Genomic DNA, 25,323 nt, shown 5'->3' with positions numbered 1-25,323 from the left:
ATGGGTACTGGCGTGAGGCCCTGGTGGAGTCCAGGCCTGGGAGAGCCGCTGGGGAGGAAGGTACGAAGGAGCCAGAGCAGGCTCCCTCAATCCCTGGATTCCTGCAGGGTCTGGACCTGAAGCTATCACTGGAGGTGGGGCTATTGGGTCAGCCTCAACTAGGGCAGGATGTAAAGTGAGTAAAAAGGGAATCTTGTCAGGAGGAATAAGATAACTCCGTGCCTGGGATGATTCCAGCTGGAACCCAGCATGCCAAGAAGGAGAAAAACCTTTCTTCTTCTCACCTTGTTTTAAAGATGGATTTTACATGTTGCCTAGTAAAGAATCAACCTTCTGCAAAGAGAGGTCTGGCCTTTGCCCTCAGCTACTGGCTGGTGATCTCTAGGCCCTGGAACGCCATGTCTGGTAGGAGTGTCTTTGTCTAGGGGCCTTGGACTCAGACAGTCCAACAGTGTGATTTACAATGGGAGCTTTGGGCCAGGTGGTATCATTCCCACCTCCAGAGGGACTGGTGTTTAAAGGTATGAGCCCGGCCTTTGGAAGGGCTGGTGACTGAAGGCCAGCACATGGGCAGTGTCTTTAGCTCCAGCAAAAACTCTGAGGCCTGGGTGAACTTTCCTGGTTGGAAATACTCTGTGTGTATTGTCATACACTGATGCCAGGAGGGTACACTGTCTTAACTCCATGGCAGAGGACATACTGGGTACTTCTCTGAACTCCTTCGTGTATCCTCCCTGGGCTGATTTTAATCTGTGTCCTTTCCCTATAATAAGCCATAACCATGAGTAAAACAGCTTTCAGTGTGTTCTGGGAGTCCTTCCAGAACATTATGGAACTGAGGATAGTTTTTGGAATGCCCTGAACTTGCAAGTGGTGTCAGAAGCGAGGCAGCCCTGTGTGGACTGTGTTCTCTCTAACTGTACCCTGGACTAAATTCTTACAAAATGTATACAATGTTGCAAGATGAGATATCAATCAGTTAGGAAAATTAAGTAAGAAGAAAGTAGGGTAGGAAAGTAAGTTGCAGCAAGGAACAAGCTCAGTATCCAAGTTGCAGGCTTTACTGTTCTATCCGTGGGTATGGGGAGGCTACACATGGGGCTCTGTGCTTTCTAGCAACTTCAAGAGGGCAGTGAAGTCGGCTATAAAATCTCAGGGCTGCTCAGGGACTTGGCCCTGCTGTTCCTGCCACTGGGAATCATCTTTTCTCAAGCGGACACTGTGTGATGGTAACGAACAGCATCTGTAGCCTCATCTTTCCCATGGCCCCCTTGAATATTCCTGCTTCATAACACCCTTCCACGCAGGCCATGGGCAGCAGGAAACCATTTCAGCTGGGCAAGTCTGCATGGTCCCTGCATGATGTCCCTTGGGTTTCATCTCTCTGATCATCCCACTAAACCCAGGTTAATGATTCCCCAGGGGGGTGCCCCCCCAACTTTGAGGACCTCTGCCAGAGTGAGCCATGATTATGTATAGGAGACAATGGCATTCTTCTGTGGTTCTTGGGCTATAAAAAGGGTGATAAACACTATTTTAAAGGATTTTGAGTAGAGTGGAAGAGAGGTTTTTTTAAGGGAAGGTTTTTTCCCCACAGGAAATCCTTTTGTAAGCCCAGCATGAAATTGTAGCCATTCTACATGAAAGGGAGGTAGAAGTTCAGGAATTCCACCAGCCAGTGCTGCCCATTTCTTTGCCCATCTGCAAGCTCTAAAGAATTGCCTTGGGGTTTAAGCAAAGGTGTGGAGATAGGCTATACCCTCTAACTTCTACCAGAACAGTCCCATTTTTATTGTATTGGACTTTTTGGTAATATTTGCACCGAGGAAAGGTTGCATAGGTATTTTTAAGTTCAGCAACCACTGTTCTTGAAGAAGGTCTGGGCTCCATAGCCTTTAGGTAACACCTCATTAGGTGAGCTTTGGAAAAGCAAAGAGTTAGGAACTATACCTGTGCCCCCTTCTCTCTCCCTCAGTGAAGCTATTCACAGTCAACCAAACTGGCTATTCCTACTGCCAGGAGTTGCCAATCCTAGGAAAATTCTTCTCTCTACCTCCTCTTCCCCTGCCACAGAGCAGTTATAGTAGCTGCCCCTAAATCTTTCACTTCTGCTTCTGTCCCTCCGTTTCCTCTTCTAGTAGTTTCGGGGGGAATCCCCAAGGGCTTCCCCACTTCTTAACCACTGGAGAAGGGGAACCTCTCAGGCCCAGGAAATCCAGTCTCACAATCCAATGGCCCAAACTCCAAGCCACCTTCAATGCTCCAAGGTCAAAATTCTGGCAATGTCCTGGCACATAGAATGCCGGACATGGCATTCCAGGGCGTAGAGATCACCACCCAGTAGCTGAGGGCAAAGGCCAGACCTCTCCTTGGAGCAGGTTGATTCTGCACTAGGCAACATGTAAAATCCGTCTTTAGAACAAGGTGAGGAGAAGGAAGGTTTTCCTCCTTCTTGGTATGCTGGGTTCCAGCTGGAATCATGTTGTGTTATTATTATTGTTGGTGTCATTAGCAATTTGTATTTGCATTCATTTGTTGTTATGAATTTGTATTTGAGACTGGACACACACAAAGAAAGCACAGAGGAACCCCAGGGGTGTGGCTGAGGAACACCAGCTGGCCGCCCAGGTAGGTGTGTGCGCATGTGTGGTGTTTTCTGTAGTGAACTCAGCACTGGTCGGGTTCTGAGTCTCCACAGCGCAGGCTCAACTCTCCCCTAGGTGGAAGGATTTGACCCAGAGAGCAGAGTGCCATGGGTGACATGAAACTTGTATCAATAAATGACAAGCTCTTTGGGGAACTTGACAGGGAAGAGAAAGCATTTTGTATGCAATAATGGAAGAGCTGCAGCCTTTATCAAGAAAAATATTTAGTAGTCCTTCAGTGCCAAAAAAGAAAAAAAAAATTAATGGTGGGAGGGGAGGATAGTAAGTAGCCCTGAAAAACAAGAAAATGAGATTGCCAGATTGCCAGATTGCCCTCTGAGTCCCGAAGTATTGAGTCAATACTTAGTAGATCACAAGTAAGATACACAAATTATCCCTAAAGAAACAAATGATCAAATGAAGGCTTGTGCTTTATTAGAAAAATGAGATGGCATGGCATGGAGCTCTTGCAAAAGGAGAGTCACAGAAATAAACCCTGACAGTGCCCATCCAAGTCCTAGTCTGACTCTATCACAGGAGTCACACTGGAGACAGACACAAAGCTAGGTTGTCATCCAGCTATTGAATTGTAGCTCATCTCTTTTCCTCCAGCACCATGCTCCCAGGTAGCTTTCTGTGGACAACTCCAGATACTGCCTGGGTACTCCAGGTACTGTGCAGGGGGGAAACGTCAGGGCAGTGTAGCTGCAAGTGGCCTATTCGATCTGAACACCCTAACGGAAGGTGACTTCTTGCCCCTGTAAGGCCGGTGACAGGTACCCCTCCCTTCCTTAATGGAAAAAAGAAGAAGTCCCTCCTATCCCTCAATACCCGCCCCAAGGCTGAAACAAAGAAATTCCTCACTCCTCGTACTGACATCTCCTGGCTGAAGAAGCTCCCATCCCCCAGCCCTAAGAACCTATATAAACCCACTCTGACTTCTGGGTGGCGCGGCCTCCCTGGTACCACTCCGTGGGTCCCGTGAGGCTCGCCCGGGTCCCCCTCTCTCGGGGACTCATTACCCCGCACCCGGGAGCGCTCCAATAAAACCTCTTTACTTATCCCTTTCAACTCTGCTCGTCTTTCTTTCTCTGGCACCGGCTACTTCAAAGAAACCTTACATTTGGTGCTGAAACCCAGGAGGAGCATTTGGCTGCGCCAGCTGCTTGACTGTGCCACCCCCTTCCGAGAACTCTCACTTTCCGGACCCGGACCTCCGCTGACTGCCTTCGAGTCCCTGATTGACGACCTTGGCCTGGGTGAGTCACCCCGTGTTCTCCCAACCCGGATCCCCCAGGAGCCTCTGTTCCTTCCGAGAAGCTGTTCCCTGTCCGTTAAACCGTGGGCCCACGTCGGAGGCTCCCCCGTTCCAGGGGCTGATGCTATTCGGGGACACCTGAATTCCTCTCACCCCTCTCCCTGCCGGCACTCTAGTCTCGGGTGGAGACGTCCCCCCAGACTTTTGCTGCCTCCGTATCCAGGAAACTGTTCCTGGCTGTTTCCCCATCCTGGTTGAGGTGACATGGGTGACCAAAATTTCCCTCGAGATGCCCCTGGGGTGTCTGCTGGCCAATCTGAAGGCCCTGGATTTAGACATCCGGCCCAAGCGCCTCATTCTTTACTGCAACACTGCCTGGCCAATGTATAAATTGGACAATGGCTCCCAATGGCCTGAAAATGGGACTTTCATTTTCAATATTCTGCAAGACCTTAATAACTTTTGTCGCAGGAATGGCAAATGGTTGGAGATCCCATATGTCCAAGCCTTTTTCTGTTTGCGCTCCCGTCCTTCTCTCTGTCTGACCTGCCACCCCGCACAAGTCCTCCTTGTGCTGGATCCCCCCCCTCCTGCCTGTTCTCCCTCTAACTCTCCACCAGACGTCTGTCTCTTCAGATGCCCCTTCTGCTTTCTCCGATCCACCCGACTCTCTCAGCCCTCCCCCGACCCGACCTCCACCATACCCACAGGCACCTGCCCATCCTCCCACAGGGCCCAGCCGCTTGCCGCTGACCTCTCCAGTCAGCCAACACACTCGCTCCCACCAAACCCCTCGGACCAGCCCCTCCTCTGGCCGTTACAGGAGGTGGCAGGCGCTGATGGGCTTGTATGCGTACATGTTCCCTTTACTCTTTCTGACCTTTCTCAGATTGAAAAGCGCCTAGGTTCATTTTCTAATGACCCTACAGCCTACACCAAAGAGTTCCGTTACCTGACACAGGCATATGACCTTACCTGGCATGATATTTTTGTTATACTATCCTCTACGCTTACTATTGATAAAAAAGGAGTGCGTCTGGGCAGCAGAGGGACCACCTGTTGCAGTGTGTCCTTGCCGGCCTCCAGGCCACTGCCCACCATGCTGTAAATTATGACAAACTCAGGGAAATCACTCAGCAGGCAGATAAAAACCCTGCGGCCTTTCTCAGCCGCCTTACAGATGCCCTTATCCAATATACCCGCCTAGATCCTACCTTCCCCATGGCGACTACTGTCCTTGCAACTCACTTTATTACTCAGTCCTCCCCTGACATCAGAAAGAAATTCAAAAAAAGGCAGAGGTGAGCCCTCAGTCCCCTCTCCGAGACCTGGTGAATATGGCATTTAAAGTCTTCAATTCCCGAGATGAGTAGGCAGAGGCCCAAAGGGAGGCCCATGTCCACCAAAGGCACACCTGCAGGCCCGAGCCTTGGTTGCAGCCCTGAGGCCGGGTGGGACTCGCAAAATCATCGGCCTCGTCTAAGGTGACCAGCCACACTCCACCAGGTGCCTGCTTCAAGTGCAGTAAGGAAGGCCATTGGGCCAAGTGGTGTCCGCAGCCACGTCCACCCACCATGCCTTGCCCAGCTGTGGTCAAGAGGGACACTGGAAAAGTGACTGCCTCTTGGGACAGAAGTCCGGAGGGTCAGTCCTTCCATCCCTAGACCTGCCGATGGCAGCTTTGGGTCTGGCTGCTGAAGACTGAAGAGGCCCCGACTCAATGACCCCGATCACCCTCAGCAAGCCCAGGGTAACAATCAAGGCAGCGGGTAAGGCAGTGTCCTTTCTGGTTGACACGGGGGCTACCTACTCTGTCCTGCCTTCCTTTTCAGGCCCTACTTATCCTTCCCAGGTGTCGGTCGTGGGTATTGACAGCAATCCCTCTCAACCCCCCACCACTGGTCCCCTAACCTGGCGATAGATGACCGTCCCATCACCCATTCCTTCCTTATCATGCCCTCCTGTCCTGCTCCGCTATTGGGAAGGGACTTATTAACCAAGCTGGACACACTCCACTTTTCCTCCAGAGCCTCCGCCCTTCTTCCTCTCTCTCTCTCTCTCCAGATTCCTCAGCTCCACCCACAGCCTCTCCCACCTTACCAAGCCCTACATACCCTCTCCTGTCTGAACCCTGAGTTTACATTAAAAAATTGTATGTGTATTTTGTTTAATTCAGAGGTTGTTTAAAAATTGATTCAGAGCCTAGATTTGGAGGGAAAAATAAAACCAAGATAGAACATAACTAATAAGGTAAAAAGAGATGTAGAAAAGCTATGAACATGGAAATGTAATTTTGTTAAAAATAATCAGCAAGAGAATAATTTGTGTGGAGAAAGATCTTGTGTAGTGACTTTTTGTCCTGGAACAGAATGGCTGGTTATTTGAAAAAGAGGAAATTTAGGACAAAAAAGAAAGCCCAAGTATGTCGTAGATGGTCTGTATAGGTTATGATGAAGTTCGTAAAAGGAATTTACAAAAGAATTTTATATATGGTTGAGTCAGGTATAATTTAAAAAAGAAAGGTTTTGTTAAAATCACAAGGTATTCTTAAAATACCAGTTTGCTCTTAATAAAACCACAAAAGTGTTTTAATTCTAAATCTACTGACAGCCAAAAAAGGAGGGACCTATATCTTCCTTCAGGAGAAATGCTGCTACTATGTCAATGACGGGCCCCCTCCAAAGTTCAGCTGTCTAAGCCTACTGTCACATACCTTGGACTTAGTCTCACCCTACTTCCTGACATCTCACTGTTGTTCACCAGCAGGCTCTTCGCGACCTCCAGCCTCCCACCACTGCTAAACAAATTCTGTCCTTCCTCGGGTTTGTTGGTTTCTTCTGACACTGGATCCCCAACTTTTCTCTCCTTGCTAAACCCCTCTATGAGGCAGCACATGATGCCTCTGCTGGCCCTCTCTTAAACCCTCAGGCTGTCTGTCATGCGTTCCTAAAACTTCGCGTCTCTCTCCTACAAGCACCCCCTCTAAGACTCCCTCATCCTAAAAAACCTTTAACCTCTACACGGATGAGCGCCAGGGCCTGGCCCTCGGCGTCCTCACCCAACCTCTGGGACCTACTCCCATTTCCACCCCAGTGGCCTACTTATCCAAACAGCTGGACACCACGGTCCATGGCTGGCCACCCTGTCTCTGCACCTTAGCAGCAGCCACTACTGTCACCAGGGAGGCCCTGAAACTCTCCCTGGGACAGAACTTACATGTCTTCTCCACCCACCGTTTACAGGACCTTCTAACTCACCGCTCTTTAGCCCTCCTCACTCTGTCTGGACTACAGGAATTCCATCTCTTTTTTATTGAAAATCCCACCATTACTTTATCTCAATCCCCAACTCTAAACCCTGTCACTCTGCTCCCCATTCCCTGCCTAACCCTGTCCTCACACTCCTGCTCAGAGATGGTTGAAACCTCCACTACCCCTAGACCTGATCTGTCAGATAAGCCACTCCCTACAGGGGACTTAACTATCTTTGTTGATGGCAGCTCTGTCACAGGTGAGGACAGCAAATGCCAGGCAGCCTATGCCATTGTCTCTGCCTCTCAGGCAACTTCTCCAGGCCCACGCAGACAGATACCTGCTTCAGCCTCCAGAAACCAACTCAGATATCTTTCACATGGATATCCTCTACCCTTAAGACCAGCGCTACAAATTAAAGTCACAGGCAAAGTATACTAAAAAATATACAACTATTACCCTTCAGAGACTATTCATGTCAGCCGTGAATACGTCCTGGCCCACCAGACACAGGTTCAAATATCTATCGATATTCTGGAAGCAGAACAAACTCTAGCAGGACAACTTTCCTCCTGCCCTAAACATTCCCCTCTTACCTCCTGGCTAAATATTATTGAACATACCCTCGTCTTCCTAAACTCTTCCAAAATAATCTCTAATGTCTCCCACTGTTTCCTCTGTGCCTCCCTTCAACGACCGCCTACTGGCCGCTGTTCCCCTAAACTTTTCTAATCCCTAAAAGATTCCCTCATCGGGTCCCTCGTGCTCCACTCGGCTCACTCGAGTTCCCCTATGGGAACCTGAGCCCACAGGCCAACCTTATGCAGATCACGTATGCTTTCTCACCACCCTCACTGACCCCAACCTACAACTTCATGGACACTGTCTCACTAACCATACTGTGACCACGACCACCTCTTCTGCTCCGGGACAGCTCTCCTGGTGCAAGGGAACACTTACTCGCTACGTCAATACATCCACCCTGGGTCCTTGTTTCCCTGTCATGGTCGTCCCTCAGTTAACTCTATATGGTGAGTTTGAATTCGGGTGGCTTCTCCCGGGACCCCACTCAAAACGAGTCATCTTCTTGCCGGTCATGGTGGGTCTCAGCGTGGTCTCCTCCATCGCAGCCTCAGGGATTGCAGGAGGCACCCTGGGCCACAGCGTCATTTCTGCCCAAGACTTTGCAGATCGCCTACAGCTATCCCTGGAAACCACGTCCGCATCACTAGTTTCCCTGCAGAGACAACTGACTTCTCTGGCTCACGTAGCTCTCCAAAACCCGAGGGCCCTGGACCTATTAACGGCTGAAAAAGGAGGAACCTGCATTTTCCTCCGCGAGGAATGCTACTACTGCATCTACGAGTCAGGCCTTATAGAACAAAACACAAACAAACTCGACACCCTGAGCAAAGAGCTACACAATCGCCACGGGCAGAGTACTTCCTCCTTCGGAGGGATACAGTCCCCACTAGCCACTTGGCTGTTACCCTTAATAGGACCCATTGTCACCATTTGACTAATCTTTCTCTTTGCCCCCTGTCTTTTACCGTTTCTCCAATGCCGCCTGCAGGAATTATCCAGAGAAACAGTAAACCAGATGCTTCTTCATCCCTACTCTCCTCTTCCAGTCACCCCTCCACCAGCCGACTCCGGCCCAAAGCCCCCACTACGCCCCTCAAAAGCAGGAAGTAGCCAGAAAGACCGCAGCGCCCTATTATCACTAAAAGGCCGGAATGTAAGGCAGGTGACAGGTACCCCTCCCTTCCCTAATGGAAAAAAAGAAGTCCCTCCTATCCCTCAATACCCCCCCAAAGCTGAAGCAAAGAAATTCCTCACTCCTCGCACCGACATCTCCTGGCTGAAGAAGCTCCCGTCCCCCATCCCTAAGAACCTATATAAACCCACTCAGACTGCTGGGTGGCGCGGGCCTCCCTGGTACCACTCCGTGGGTCCCGTGTGGCTCACCCGGGTCCCCCTCTCTCAGGGACTCGTTACCCCCACCCGGGAGCGCTCCAATAAAACCTCTTTACTTATCCCTTTCAACTCTGCTCGTCTTTCTTTCCCTGGCGCCGGCTACTTCAAAGAAACCTTACAGCCCCCTCCCTCTGTATTGTTTTATCCCACTTTGTTTTTCTTCACAGTACTTTATTACTCGATGTTATAGTTTGTCTGATTGTTGCATATTGCTTATCTCTCCCAACCTCTACCCCAGCGATAACGCAAGCTCCGTGTTTCATTGATGAGTTAGAGTTGAGCCTGCACTGTGGAGAGTCAGAGCCTGACCAGTGCTGAATTCATTACAGAAAACACCACACGTGTGCACACCTACTGGGGCGGCCAGCTGGCTTTGCTCGGCCACGCCTCTGGGGTACCTCTGTGCTTTCTTTTTGTGCTTCCAGTCCCAAATACAAATTCATAATAACAAATGAATACAAATACTAATTGCTACTGACACCAACAATAATAATAACATGTACTAAGGGCTTTCTATGTGCCAGGACATTGCCAGACATAGTTCTGTTACATCTCAAATTTATTTCATCAAGTAAAATCCTGCCAGCAAGACACTGGAAGACTGGAGTTTTGGCCCAAGCTTTGTTATTAAACTGTGGGACCTGGAAGAAGTCCCTCCACTACCTGGACCTCTAGGTTTTTGTTTTCGTTTATTTGCTTTTTAGTTTTTAATTTATAAAATAAGGAGTTGGACAAGATAAGTAGATTCTAAACTTTTTTCTTTTAGCAACAGCATCCTATTTTCAAACAAGTTCTGTGAAAGAAGCCCCATGTGTGAAAAGGTGCAAGGGGAATGTCTCAGGGTGAAGGTCCCTGGCCTTGCTCCTGCTTCCCTGTGGCAGTCGGTGAGATGGCTGCTCAGAAAGCTGAGGAGAACAGCTTAAAAGCTCCCAGAGCCTCTCCCATGTTCTCCCATGCCCAGACCAGGTATAGAGCAGAGACTGTCATTTCATGGCTTCACTCGGAGGGAAAGAAACCTTTTGTGATTGGAGACAAAAGATATCACTGGCTGAGGAACTTCCTCTCTGCTCCAATAGAACAGAAGAGCAGGGGAAGCGCAGTGATTCCCAGACTTTAGCGTCGTGTGGAGTCACCCATGGACCTTGATAAGCAGGTGAACTCACAGGCCACCCCCCCACCCCATCCTGACTCAGTGGGATGGAATGGGGCCAAAAAAATCAGCATTTTAACCAGCCCTCTGCAAGATCATGATGTGTGGGGTACAAAACCTGCATTTGGAGAGCAGTGAGCGTAAGGGAGTCAGAGGATGTGCATCTGAGAGGAACGCACAGCAAGTCCATTATAGGAAAGAAGCGCAGACAAATTGTACTTAAGAGGTGAGTTGAGGGAAGGGTAAGTGTGTGTATGAACCACCTGGGATTCAGGGAGGCCTGAGAGACAAGGAAGGAGTTGTTCAGGCAGTGTAATTAAAGGGGATCAGCCCAGCGTGTTATATCTCTGCATGTGTAATGGGCTGATCCAGTGAACAGGCTGTTGGCACGTAAAATGCCGAGCTGGCTTGTACGTCCCAGCAGCAATGCCCGCTCTCTTCTCAGATCAGGGGCTGATTGGTGCTGCCAGATAATGTTCTTGAATAAACCTATTCACGTGTCTTATGTTAGAGACTTCCTGTGCTTTTTCTTCAATAACCACGGGCCCTGGCCAATGACCAAGGGGCCCCAGGTCTTCATAATGCCGGGGCCCACGATCGTTATGCTTAGCCAACCTTCAGTAATAGCTGCCACTCATATCATTGAGCCCTCACTGTGTGCCAAGCTCTGTGCTGAATACTTTCTAGGCAGTCCCTCCTTTGATTTTCACGTCCGCCCTACATGCAGTGTGGGTATTGTGAGTATCTCATTCTGCAGATGAAGAAACCCAAGAAGTTTGGTCCCAGGTGCATGCTCTTATCCACTGCTCGCCCCACTGCCTCCTTCCAGATCCCCAGGGCAACTTGTTGATCAGAAAAGTCAGCGGCAGCCTTGAACTCTTAAAGTTTAGCTATCTCACTGTGATTCTTTTAATGAGACTTCGCCTCTGTTCTAGGGTAACCACATAATTGATCCTCCAAACCAGCTTGCTTTCTTTTCCTCTTCCTTCCTTCCTTCCTTCCTTCCTTCCTTCCTTCCTTCCTTCCTTCCTTCCTTCCTTTCTTTCTTTCTTTCTTTTCCTCTTTCTTTCTTTCTCTTTCTTTCCTTCTTTCCTTCTTTTTTCTTTCCTTCCTTCCTTCCTTCCTTCCATCCTTCCTTCCTTCTTTTCTTTCTTTCTTTCTTTCTTTCTTTCTTTCTTTCTTTCTTTCTTTCTTTCTTTCTTTCTTTCTTTCTTTCTTTCTTTCTCTCTTTCTTTTCTTTTCTTTCTTTCTTTCCTTCCATCCTTCCTTCTTTCCTTCCTTCCTTCTCTCTTTCCCTTCCTTCCTTCCTTTCTCCCTCCCTCCTTACCTCTCTCTTTCTCTTTTCTTTTCTCTTCTCTTTTCTTTTCATTTCGTTTCTTTTCTTTTCTCTAAAACCAAGACACTTTTCTGAGAGTGAAAGTGCTCACTATCGATAATTAGACCAGGACAACAGGCTTAAACTGGAACTGTCCCAAGAAACCTTGACACACGGTTGCCTCATTTGTTTCGAACTGCGTCCATTCTCCTGAAATGCCTTTCCCTTCAACCTTCAGTGTCAGTAGATGACTTTGCCTCCACTTTACAGAGAAAACTGAAACCATTAGGTGGGACTCCCCTTAACTTCTTGCCACATACAAACCTGTCTGCATCTCTGCGCATGTTTTCTTTTCTTTTTTTAACAGGCACCAAGAGCTTTTTTATTAACAGTAACCAAGGCAGGGTGCGGTGGCTCAGGCCTGTAATCCTAGCACTCTGGGAGGCCAAGGCGGGAGGATCGTTTCAGCTCAGGATTTTAAAACCAGCCTGAGCAAGAGCGAGACCCTGTCTCTACTGAAAAATAGAAAGAAATTAGCTGGACAACTAAAAATATTTAGAAAAAATTAGCTGGGTATGGTGGCACATGCCTGTAGTCCCAGCTACTTGGGAGGCTGAGGCAGAAGGATCGCTTGAGCCCAGGAGTTTGAGGTTGCTGTGAGCTAGGCTGGCGCCACGACACTCTAGCCAGGGTGACAGAGCGAGACTCTGAGTCAAAAAAAAAAAAAAAGAATAAATGTCTTTCTTTACCAGATTTTTATGTAAATTTTTAAATATCAAAAACAAGCTTTCTAGTACTTATCAAATTAGGAGAAGAAAATAAAAAAGAAGAAAAAAAAAAAAAAGAAAAAAGACCCAAGCTGTGCCATATGTAATTTAAACATAAAAATTAATATAACTAAACAATATAGAATTTTAAAACAATTCTAGATATATGCTTTATTTAGGAATCACTTCAACATTCAATTAATCTAATAAATATAACCAATGCCTATTCTTCTCTTGTTGCATATCTTCTGATATGTTGTTTGTAAAATTATTTCTAAAATTTTTATATTGTTTTTAAATTTCATTTCTGAATGTTTTCTTATTGTAGTGGAGGACCATCTTGTAGCCTAAGACCAGTTTCTCTTCCAGGGCTCTGAACCTTGGCTCCCTCCCACCTTCTCAGGGTGGGGCACGGGGGAAATGCCTTGCTGCCTTGATTCTTGCTGGTTACTTATGCCTTCAACCCCTCTTCCTCTTGGCTCCTCCCCTCAGCATTTAAATATGTTCAAATCTCTCCACTCTTAAAAAAAAAATCAGCAATAAAACTTTTCCTCTACCCTATGTTTTCCCTTTGCCTCCCATCCTATACTTCCCCTCCCTGTCAAAGGTAACCTTGAGTGCATATAACTTATAAACTCTTTAGCAGGTCTACAGGCCCTGGTGAGCTGACTCCAGTCCATGTTTGTAGCCTCATCTAGACTCCTCTCCACCTCCCTCTCTCCACCCCACCTGCTGGAGATCCTGTCTGTGCCTCCACCACTGCTCTCTCCCACCTCAAGGATCTTGCACAGGTCGGTCCCTCTATAAGGAACACTCTTTTCTCCTGCATTTCATGACTCCTTTGGGCGCACTTCAACAATTTGCAAACTCTTTCAGTTTTCTCCAGCCACCTTCATGGTTCAATTGAATAATTAAACCTTTAACATAACACTTAGAAAAAGAAAAGGAAAACAAACAAACAAACAAACAAAAAAACAGAAACCATATAAAAGTGCACAGGCTGGCCCTGGAATAGAAGTTACATGTAGGTCTTGACATGATTTGCCTTGGGAGGGAGGTGATTTATTTGGAACTTACTTGTTAATGGCTCTTTCAGGGCCAAGGCTCTGCCATGTGGGTCCCCATTTTCCTCATCTGAAGTGAAGCTGAGGAGAGTTTGAGCAAAGGTTTGACGCTTTATTGCCCTCATTTCATTCTCACTGTGAGAGCAAGGCCAGCTTTTCTCTGCTCCTTCTTTCCCAAGGCTGTTTGATCAGAATAGGGGTAGGGGTCTTATTTCTCATTGGCTTATATGCTCCTAATGACCTAGGCAGAAGAGAGAGAAGAACTAAATTTTACTGGTGCGATTACTTTCTCATATATAGTAATATCTTAGTTTGGTCTCCCTCCAAAGCACACCCTTTGATAAGAACGTGGGTGGAGGAAGTCTTTCTGGGATATGATCCAAGAAGAAAGAATGAGGAAAATGAGACAGGAAAGGGAGAAAAGCCGGAAAAGGGTGTGTTAGTAGCTGATTACTGCTGTGTACAACTGAGGCCCAATCCCTCCGAGGAACCACAGAGAACATGCCTCAGAATTGTCCCATGGAACAGGGCAGGGGGCTGGGATATTTATCCACATCTACCAACTCCATTGGCTGGTGCATGCACACCCCTGCCCATACTTCCCAGCTGTACCTGCTCTTGGGTAGAGTGGGCTTATACTATTGCAGAGAAAGCCTGGAAGCAGAAAAGCAGAGACTGCCCAGGGTGCAAATTTCAGGGGAGACCCTGTCATGAAACTGCCCATGACAGCAGTGTAGAAGTCAGGTGGGTGAACAGGCTATGCTACAGGGAGCCCTAAATGTCTGAAGTAGCAAGATGTCAGAATGGATCTCCTCCTGCCTCAGTTACACTGAGCTGACCGTGTGACAGGTTTCAGGAGATCAAAGGCCCCATGAGGGAGATCTCCCGTTGTGGAATTGACAGTGCAAATTAAGGAGAACCTGTGCCACTGCTCTTGGAACCCCCTCATCCATGGATGGAGGGTGGAGAAAGGGAGATCTGGAAAGCAACTTCTTTGGAAATATCTGTTACTTTACTGTGAGTCCCCACCTCTTCCCCAAAGGATAAGTCATGTTACCTCTGACAACAAGCCAGGTGAGGGAGACCTCACGGAGAGGACTTGGGGAGCTTTGGAACGTGTGCCCTGCAGATGAGAGTCAGAGGGGACAGGAGCCTAAGACAGATCCGGGAAAGCTAAAACGGATTATAGGCTCCCATTAGGAAGACAGGAGCATACTGCTGTGTTATAGATCCTGGAATCTGTCAGGGCAAGGAATGTCTATGGTGGGCAGTGAGGGCTTACTCACAAGACAGCCTGCTAGGTGGTCCTGGGTGCTGTACAACAATAGGGTCATAGGGGAGGGGGAGGGGACGTATTGAGATGTGTGTTCAGATGTCCAGCGGCTGATGAAGGAGTTGAAAGGACTACCCAGAATAGAGATGCATCCATCCCAGGTCAAGGGTAGGAAAGAGGGAACAAGAGAAAACTCTTAACCAGCAAAACTGTCGCTCAACAGAAAATAGTTCAGCTTAACCTTCTACCAGGCCCAGGGAGTGCAAAGCCACTCAGCCAGGTAAGAATAGTTTTGTCACCTCCCCACCCTCCCCATCCTTCTGGAGAGGGGAAACATGGGTGGGGGGAAGCGAGTTGAGGGGGAGCACTGCTGAGCTGAGCAGGGAGGGAGAGGTAAGCTGAGTACCTGCAGAGAGCAGAGAGCCCTTTCCCTCCCCCACTGCAGGCTTCCTGCCTGAAACAAGGCCAGAAGGGGAGATTATTTGATTAAAAAGTAGTACTGGAATATTGTATATTACATAGGATGGGAAATACTCATTTGTGAACTGAGACAAGACACCAGGGCCAGAGTTCTCATCTGGGGCAGGGAAGATTACCCCATTGAGTAAGATTAGAGGGGTAGTGAGAGACAGAAATGACTTTGCATTTGAATCACAGTCCATGAGCAAGAATGAAAATTAGACTTGAAAATCATGCTCTGAGAAGCCAGTTTCTCCACACTGGACTGAGAGAGCTTAGTGAGGACTGGGGGTGGAAATTATTTCTCTCTCTTCAATTGGCATAATGGGCTGTTTATGCCTATTTATGGAGACAGGTTTAATAAATCTAAATGCAGTTACCTTCTGGCCATCAGCAAACTCACTGTAGCATTCACAAAGGTGCCGCTCGGGCTTCCTTCCAAAGAACACTCATCTTTGTCTGGGAGGAGTGCAGTTAGTTAGCTGACAGCTCCAGCCGCAGCACCTTCAGAATTCACACTCTGCCTGGGCAGCCCCCACCCAGGCTGTGCAGAGTCTGGTTCCAGGGTCCTGGCGCCTGGACACGCCTGTCTAACACGGGCCTCTTCGAATGGGCAACCTTTGACCAGACATCCCTGGTGAGTCAGCTGAGACTGTGATACTTACATCACCAGCTGAGGCTCTTCTGTCTCAATCCTGCCTCCTTTCCCTTTTGTCTTTCGCAGGCATTACCCCTCTATTAAACCTCCTTTACTTCTAACTCCAGCACCTGCTGCTCAGGGAATCTAACTGATATACTTAGCCTTTAAAGTCCTAACGTTATGCACATGACCTTGTTTTATTTTTTTCCTTGCTTTCATTTTATCATTTTTTATTTTTATTTTTATTATTTTTTGAGACAGCATCCTGGGCTAGAGTCTCTGTCTCCCGGGCTAGATTGTAGTGACATCGTCATAGCTCACAGCAACCTCAAACTCCTGGGCTTGAGAGAACCTCCTGCCTCAGCCTCCCAAGTAGCTGGGACTACAGGTACATGCCACCACACCTGGCTAATTTTTCCATTTTTTGTAGACACGGGGTCTCACTCTTGCTCAGGCTGGTCTTGAACTCCTGCCTCAGCCTCCCAAAGTGCTAGATCACAGGTGTGAGCTGCCATGCCCGGCCTACTTGTATTTTTTGAATTCACAAAAAGTGTATGTATTAATGGTGTACAGCATGTTTTTTTAAAAAATGTATAGATTGTAACATGGCTAAATTGAACTAATTAGCACATGTATTACCTCCATATACTTACCATTTTTTTGTGGTGAGAACCCTTAAAATCTACTCACAGCAATTTTCAAGAGTACAATACGGGTGCAGTGGCTCATGCCTGTAATCCTAGCACTCTGGGAGGCTGAGGCGGGCGGATGATTGTTTGAGCTCAGGAGTTCGAGACCAGCCTGAGCAATTGCGAGACCCCGTCTCTACTAAAAATAGAAAGAAATTATATGGACAGCTAAAAATATATACAGAAAAAATTAGCTGGGCATGGTGGCGCATGCCTGTAGTCCCAGCTACTCGGGAGGCTGAGGCAGGAGGATTGCTTAAGCCCAGGAGTTTGAGGTTGCTGTGAGCTAGGATGATGCCACGGCACTCACTCTAGCCTAGGCAACAGAGTGAGACTCTGTCTCAAAAAAAAAAAAAAAAAAAAAAAAGAGTACAATACATAGCTATTAACCATAATCACTATGTTGTATAATAGATCTCTTGAACTTGTTTCTCCTATATAACTGAAATTTTTCATTTTTTGATCAAAGTCTCCCCAGTCCAGCCCCTGGTAACCACCATTCTGCTCTGTACTTCTGAGTTTGATTTTTTAAATTCCACATATATAATAAGTGAGATCATGCAAGATTTGTCTTTCTGTGTCTGACTTATTTCACTTGATATGTCCTTCTGGCTCATCCATGTCATCACAAATGGCGGAATTTCCTTCTTTTTTACTCCTGAATAGTATTCTATCATGTGTGCATGTACCACGTTTCCTTTACCCATTCATCTGTGGACGGACGTGTAGGTCGATTCCCTGTCTTCTACAGAGTGCATGAGGCTGTGGTGAGCATAGGAATGCAGATACCTCTCCAATGTACTGATCTCATTTCCTTTGGGTGTATAGCCGGTAGTGGTGTTGCTGGATCTAATTTTATTTGTTTAAACAACTTTTTTGTATAAAAATGTTTCTACTCAGACTGGAACCTGATCTACTTTTTTTTTTTTTAAATCCCAATCCCTGTGGCTTTATACTCAAAAATTGAACTTTAAGAACTACTGACTTCATTCTGTTCTGCACTTAGCAGACCCTACTCATCCTTGAGGTCTCACCTTAAATACCATCTCTCCTTGATAGCTTTTCCCCAGCCCTCCTGACCCCAACTTTGCCAGATCTCCTTGTTCTAGGTGCCCTCAATTTTTCCTTTGGTAAGACTCATTAAACTTGTAGTTACTTGTCCAATGTCCGTTGTTAGCCTCTGAGCTCCATGAAGTCACTATCTAAAATTCCTGGTCATTGCTAGTTCCACAGCACTAGGGACAGCATGTGGGCCATAGAAGCTGCTCCATAAACATTTAATCTAGTGCTGAATTCACTAACCAAAAGATATGAAATGTTGGCATGGGACTGAAACCAAATGTCTGCCTCCACTATAGACCCACTCTTACTTCCTCATCATGGCACAGACTCATAGAAATGATTATTAGAAGAAACCTAAAGATTTTCCAATCTGAAAATCTGTCTGATGCCAGAGATTTTGCAAGCTAAGACCAGACAATCCAAGCAAGTGATTGGTCTTAGCTTGAATCCCAAAGTACAGAGACTACCTCCCAAGGCAACCCATGACATCCTTGACAGCTCTATCAGAAAGTTTTTTCTCACCCTGATCCTATCCTCTGCAGTCTCTTCCTGGATCTGATTTCCTATCGCTTTGATCAACATCATATTCTTATGGAATGATTTAAAATCTTTTCATAATATCAACAACCTAGATCAACTCTCCTGTCCAAACTGCTTTTTTTAAAGAGGATAAAAAATTTCTCCCCTCTGAATAGTTTCTCAAATGGGAACATAACTAGCATTAAATAGAAATACTTCATTCATTCATCCATTCTAAAGACATCAACTGAGTGCTGACAGGTGTTTAGCATGGGGGCGGCGACAGTGGAACATGCAGAGGAAATGAAAGGTGGCATCTATCTGGGGATAATAAGATGTTTATAAGATCCAGTGATCACAGCAACATAGGAACTGCCAAGAGGGAGCTGGGGCAGATTATGCTGGGAGCCAAATGACAGGATAGGGAGTGTTCTAAGAGTTCAGGGTATGTGGCATGTATGGGGGTCTGGGAATCCAGAGGGTAGGAGGTCTGGGAAAGCTTCATTTAGGAAGTGGGATTTGAGCTGAGTTTGGTGGATGGGCAACATGAGTCAGTGGCTGAGCGACTGTCCATCATGGATAGGGAGGGGCTTAGCGAGGATGGAGGAAGTTAGAGGGCTGCTGGTAGGGGGAGAGTCATTTCCCTCTCCTTAGCCCTGCCAGGCAGGCACTGTCTCTAGGAGTCTCCTAACACGGTCTTCCTCGCAGCCCTGGGGGCCGACTGAGTCACCTCACCTGGGGCCAGGGCTGTTGACATGGGGGCCCTTCCTTGCCTGTTCCTTCTCCTGCTACTCCAGGAGGGTGAGTGAGACTGGCAGCCCCTGCGCAGGACTGCCTTCTTCCCCTTCTGTTCTCCTGCTCCACTGGGCAGGGCTAGCAAGACCCTTCCTTTGGTACTCAACATGTCAGCTTTTCTGGAGTAACAAGGAATAGGATGTGGCTTTAGGGCAGGACCAACAGACAAGGACACCTGGGGATAAAGAAGGGGAGCAGCCCCAGGATGGCAAAGGCAAAGGTAAAATTTAGAGGGTGAAGGGACAGATGGGAGCCAACTCCTGGCTCCTGCTCAACTCAGGTGCAGTGGAAATCTAGAGCCCGAAGAGGCAGCTGGAAGACAGGATTTAGTGTGTGGGCCAGAGCAGCTGCTCAGGCGAGATTGAGCCACAGCCCCACTGCTGGGCTTAGCAGCCCAGAGACACCAGCTGGGCTGTTCCATCTCTTTTCTTCCTATATCTGCAGCCAAAGGGGACTCTGGAGATGATGTGGATCCTGAGGAAGTGGTCGCGGTCCTTCATGAATCCATCTACCTCCCCCTGGAAATACCGTCTGATGAAGAGATTGAGGACATCATCTGGTACTCCCGCAAGAGGCTTGCAACTGTGGTGCCAGAGAAAGAGGGGCATCTCGCTACCGTCACAGTGACCGACCCACACTACCAGGGCCGAGTGAGCTTCCTGGGGCCCAGCTACTCCCTGCACATCAGCAATCTGACCTGGGAGGACTCAGGGCTTTACCAAGCTCAAGTCAACCTGGGGACATCCCAGATCTTTGCCACGAGGCACTACAATCTACGTGTCCACCGTGAGTTTGGGCTGGGAACCATAAAGCTGCTTTTGGAGCTTTCCTGAGCCTCCCACACCATGGAGTAGGGGTCTTAGGACTTGGAGTTGTGGTTTGAGGGGCTGGGACTAGAAGGCAGACTGTCTCCAGGTGGTCCAACCCCAGTCCCTGAGCTGCGGCAGCAGGTGGAGACATGTGGAGCAAGGAGGCACTGGGCACTGGGCTGTTCCCAGGGCTAGCTTTGTGTACAGACCCTCTAGGGGGCCCTTTTCTCCCAGTAGGCCATGCATTCTGCGATGAACACCAGCTCCATTCTTGAGCCCCTTATCCCCCTGCATGATTTGAGGGCTACTAGCCAGTATCTTCTCTCTACTTGAACCCAAACTTCTTAGTACCTGTCATATTGACTCTACCTTGAATCTCGAAGAGATGCTGATTAAAATACAAATGCCCCTGGGAGGGATGATAATATTTTGGGGGATAATATTATTTGGGATAAGGAGGCAGAATAGAGTTTGGAGGAAGGTAGGGTATGAGAGAGAGGGAAGAAGGCATAAAGGGAAGGCAGAAAATGGCAAAGGCAGCTCTGCATATCTTAGCAATTGCCCTGGAGACCCCGGAACCACAGGTTTTATGATGGCTGGTTTTTGTTTGTTTTTGCTTATTTGTTGTTTAGGTGAAGGGGCTGTCAGAGGGCAGCACCAGCACCCCAGGGTTGAGGAGCTTAGGAAAACAGATCCAATTCCTGATTGTGTAGCATGTTTTTGTGTTTCCTTCCCTCTAGGAAAGCTGTCAGAACCCCAAATCACTGTGAACTTTGAGATCTCTGGGGAACGCACCTGTAATATGTCCCTGACATGCTCTGTGGAGAAGGCAGGCATGGACGTGAACTACAGCTGGCTCTCCTGGGGGGACAACACTGATACAGTACATGAAGGTCCTGTCCTCAGCACATCCTGGAGGCCTGGGGACAGTGCCCTCTCCTACACCTGCAGGGCCAGCAACCCCATCAGCAATGTCAGTTCTCGTCTGATCCCTGCTGGTTCCTTCTGTGCAGGTACCAGAACCCTGGAGAAAGCCCCTGATCTGACATGAGACCCGTGCCTCAAGGGCCTCGTGACTTGTGACTCCTACATGGGAGAATTTCAAGAACTTAGAAGTCATGCCTCCCTCTGCTGAGCCCCCTTTTCCTCCCTTCTTCTGTCCCAGATCCCAGATATCCTTCTGAGAAACCCTCAACAGCCTTCTGCCTCCTGGCCAAGGGGTTGCTTCTCCTCTTGCTCTTGGTAATCCTGGCCGTGGGGCTCTGGATCATCCGAGTCTGCAAAAGAGGTGAAATGCCAAGGATGAAGAAACTCAGGAGAAACAGAATGAAACTGAGGAAGAAGAGGACGCCTGACCCCAGCCCTGTCTGACTGCTCCTTGGGGAACCCAGTCCTGAGCTTTGATTCTTCCCAGCCCCCAGGATATCCTTCCTCGACTCTCCTCCTCCAGGGTGGGAGGAGAGGGGCTCAGGGGTGGGCATCCAAAGGGCATCCTGAGGAAAGACTCTCTGGCAATAAAGTCAAGTTAAGTGACCACTATGCTGGAGGAGCTGTGTTTGGTCCTTGTGTCCTCGCTGAGTGGCTCTGGCAAACTCACTTCTCTATCTTTTTCTTCCACTCCAGGTGCCCTCCCCCAAGCCCACATGCTTTTTCAAGCCCACCTTTGGGGAGGAAAGTGGGTCCAAAGACCTTCACAGTGAAGTATTGGTATGCTGTCACTGCCCTGTCCCATTCCCCACCAATATACTTGCTATTTACGCTTTAAATGAGGAAAGTGATAGATTCCTTTTAACCCAGATGCACTTGTGACTCCCAAATGGGAGAATTTCAAGCACTTAGAAGTCTGCATAAAAGTGGTCTTATTTCTGTTGTGATTCCTCTGCTCTGTCACCATCACTTTCATCCTGGCCCATAAATTTACTTCACCAACCCCCCCACCAAGCTGTCTTGGACCCAGCTCAGTTCTACTCTGGGTCTGAGTTGAGCCCAGGGACTTCTCAGTCATCTCCCTGACGACGGTTGCTCTGGGCCTCTGGTGCCTACCTCATAGGGATGACCACTCAGCCAGATCAATAGCTGATACCTTGAACTCTTGATTTCTGCTTGTGGTTGGTATTACTGTGCTGTCTGTCCCTTCCCTATAGATTTCCATGTCTCAGGCCTTCTCTCTGGCATCTTGTCTTGGGTTAATGCCCACACCTCCTTGCAAAGACCCTTAAATTGATGTTCTTGCTCTTTTCCTGGCCCAGTGATTGGTTTGACTTCCTCCCCTAGGCCAGGTGTGCCACTGCCCAGGTCTCCATAATTCTCCCCAGATCAAATCTTGTAGATGTTACTTATGCAGCTGCCATGGGGTGGAAAAGGGGGGCTGGAGAGGGAACTAGAAGCCACCCAAGTGACAGGACAGGTGTAGGTGGGAGTGAATTGGAGAAAATGATATAGGCTATGGTGGGGAGAGCCCTGGGTCACATCTCCAGAGACCACTTGCCTCTGGGCTGGGACTGTGTGTTCAGCAAACTTCCATTGAGCCACAGTCCCTCTTCCCAAGGAACGTACAGGGGGAAGGAGAGGCAGGCAGAGGGGCAGCTGCTTGGACCTCTTACAGAAACACAGCTAAGCAAGTGCCTTGGCTCCCAGAGGTAGGATGGGCTCGGGACCACAGGGAGTTTCAGAAGGGGGTCCAATGGGTCAGCAGGGGCCATGTGGCAGGAGGCATGCCTGACATTGCTCTGTATCTCTCCTTCCCCTGTGTCTTTGGGCAGAAGGATGGTGATCTCCAAAGTGTCTTTCAAAAAAATAAACATGGAGTCTGTGAAGGGGGCTGTAGAATGCATTGGTACACCAAGGAGACCAAGGGTACCTTGCTTCTAGCAAAGTAAAGCACGTGAGCTGGCACAGGACTACCCAGGAAGAGGGTCCTGAGAGCAGCATGGGGCAGGGCCAGAAGCCAGGAGTTAGGGTCTCCCTAGGTTTTTCTGCAGGATATAGGGCCCCTTGCAGCTTGGGAAAAGGTAGTGAGGTTGGGAAACCAGTTCCCAGGAGCTCCTAGGACTGGCAAACTGATCCCCTCTACTCTCTGAGGGCCTGAGCCCTTGTCCCTCTGGAAGGCGGTCCCTGGCCTGAGGTTGGTTCTCTGTGCTTCCCTTAGTCCTGGAGCAGCCCTGCCTCCAAATATCCTGCAGCTCCAAATTCCTCTGCCTCCTTTCATACCTTTCCTAGGAGGCACCATTGCAGGGGTGGAGACTGGAAAAATCACCTGGAGTCCATCTTGCATATCCAGAGGCAGCTCATTTCTCATGTATTTCAGAGGTTGGTACATAGAAAGTGAACAAAGGAATGAATGTATGGCTGGCCCAGGGATCTCCCTGAGAGTTGGCAAAGTCCCTTCTTCTCACACCCAATTTCTGAACAGAGAAGGGCTGAGGCCTCAGAACAGCCCAGACCACCTGGAAGAGGAAGGGTAAGACCCTAAAGAAAGTTGAGTACAAGCTCAGAGAGGCCCAGTCCTCTTCCTCTGCAAGAAGCCAGGAAAATAATCATTCAGTAGCATTTTATAGTCTGCAAAATTTCCTTGTACTTGAAATAGGTGAGAGCAGACTTGGGGAAGAGGGGAATATTTAAGCACATACTAAGTGTAAGGAATTTCCCAAGCACTAAAGAGGCAGAAAAGATACCTCTGCCCTCAAGAACTCTTTGTGGAGTGTGTGAAGATACAATTACAAAGTGTGACAAGGGCTAGGGTGAAAATGAGGGCATGGTGGGAGGAATGTGTCCTGAAGGGAATGGGTCAATAGAAATTTAACCTGTGATCAGCATTGAATCCAGGGAAGGAGAAATTGGCATTCTATCCAGACAGAAGCTAAGTGCTAAGACAGTCATACGTGAAAGGGCCCAGTAAATTCTAGAAAGAGCAAGGCCACACCCACTCTGACGAAGAGGTAGATGAGGAACTAGGTTGGAGTGGCAGGCAGGGGCTCTTCCAATGGGGGAATTCAATGAATAAGACAAGCTCCACCTCCTTGTGGCACTTAGTGTCTCATTGGGACAGAAGACAGGCACACAAAAAAATTAAATGGTAATATATGAGAAACCATACTTTTCTGATCTGCCGATGGGACATATGCTCATAGGCATGTGGTCAACAGAGTCCCTGGAATGGACAACATTTTCTTTTTTTTTTTAAAACTCAGATATAATTTATTTAAGTTAACATAATCCTGATTAAGAGCACTCATACATTATACTATAGAAAAATCCATATTATTGATTATTAAAGCCACCCCCGCTTTCCATTCTAGAATATGGGATAGTTGTGTAGTGTTTAATTGGTACAAGCAGTTTTAACACATCAAATATGGTCACTACTAAAATTTTATGTGCTTAAACTTCCAGGGCTCATTTGATGTCAGGAAATTATCTGCTTATTTATGGACAATGAGAAATTTTGCTGATTGGGAAGACCTGTGCCTAATCATGCCAAGGAGACTTCTTCTCTGAAGTGACACCATACCTTGTATGCAATGCTATGGAGCAGCTCTGATCCTTCCTTCACAAGGCCTGCCAAAATATCAGGTGTGTTAGTCAGGGTTCTCCAGAGAGACAGAACCAATAGGATAGATATAGATATAGACATATGAGAAGGGATTTATTAGGGGAATTGGCTTACATGATTATGGAGGCTAAGTCCTAACTCAGGTTGTCTGCAAGCTGGAGACCCTGGGATGCCAGTAGCATGGCTTGGTCCAAGTCCAAATGCCTCCCAACCAGAGAGGCAATGGTATAATTCTCAGTCCCAAGGCCAGAGAGTCTGAAGTTTTGATGTTCAAGAGCAAGAGGAGGAGAGTGTCCCAGCTCCAGGAGAGAGAGAGACAGAGAGAGAGAGAGACAGAGAGAGAGAGAGAAACATTTTTTTATATCCCTGCCAGCAGGATGAAAATATGTGGGCTGGCTGATACTTAGGTTGGGTTGAATCCTAGCTGGTTGAAGAAGCTTTCCCAGAAGTTAATGACTAGGAATCAAGGATAACTTAGAGGAAAATTTTTAGTTTTGAACCTCAGGGACTATTTTTGTCAACTTTCACCTCTGGCACAGTGAGGGAACAAGTTATAGGGCTAGGTTCCTTTCCTTACCAAAAAATCTATGATATACTTCTGAATCAGACAAAAATGACAATAATAATAAGATTCACACAACAAGCTTACAGAAAACAATGGCCATATCATAAGCTTTTAAAAGTGGAAAACCATTTTAAATCTCACTTTACAAAAAGTTATTTTAATGTGCAAATGAGATTAGCTTATCCTCAGGAAACCATCGGAGACAACAGAAATGAACCGCGTGGACCAGAGGTGTGGCTGATCCCAGCACGGGCGAGGGAGATCTTTCCCGCTGGTTGGTGAGGAGGCAAGAAGGCTTCGCTCTTTGACCATCTTTTCTAGCCTTGCTTCCAAGCTCTGTCCACTCACATGTTTTAATCGTAATCTCACCAACTGTTAGGTCAGTCAGACCAGTTTACACCAGAAAGAACTTTCCATCAGTCAGAGCTTACTAAAGATGAATGAATACTACAGGAGCATTGAGTTTCCTGGCCCAGGGTGTGATCAGATAGGGACTGGATGACCCCCTGGAGGGATGATATGCCAGGATTCCG

At 47.8% G+C, this 25,323-nt stretch overlaps 1 protein-coding gene across 1 annotated transcript; it reads left to right on the top strand.

Annotated features, from left to right (window-relative positions):
• On the top strand, nt 1-21,212 carry SLAMF9 (SLAM family member 9). The gene is made up of 7 exons (XM_045546530.1): nt 1-60; nt 108-134; nt 1,407-1,458; nt 3,758-3,904; nt 19,309-19,650; nt 20,414-20,686; nt 20,839-21,212. Exons 1-7 carry the CDS (start codon nt 1-3, stop codon nt 21,042-21,044), a joined length of 1,107 nt encoding a protein of 368 aa, XP_045402486.1. The 3' UTR covers nt 21,045-21,212.
• Nucleotides 21,213-25,323: the final 4,111 nt, after the last annotated feature.

Source organism: Lemur catta, chromosome 3, assembly GCF_020740605.2.
Source record: "Lemur catta isolate mLemCat1 chromosome 3, mLemCat1.pri, whole genome shotgun sequence".
Taxonomy (NCBI): Eukaryota; Metazoa; Chordata; class Mammalia; order Primates; family Lemuridae; genus Lemur; species Lemur catta.
The sequence above is the reverse complement of the archived record's forward strand: the minus strand, read 5'-3'. Positions and strand labels throughout refer to the sequence as shown.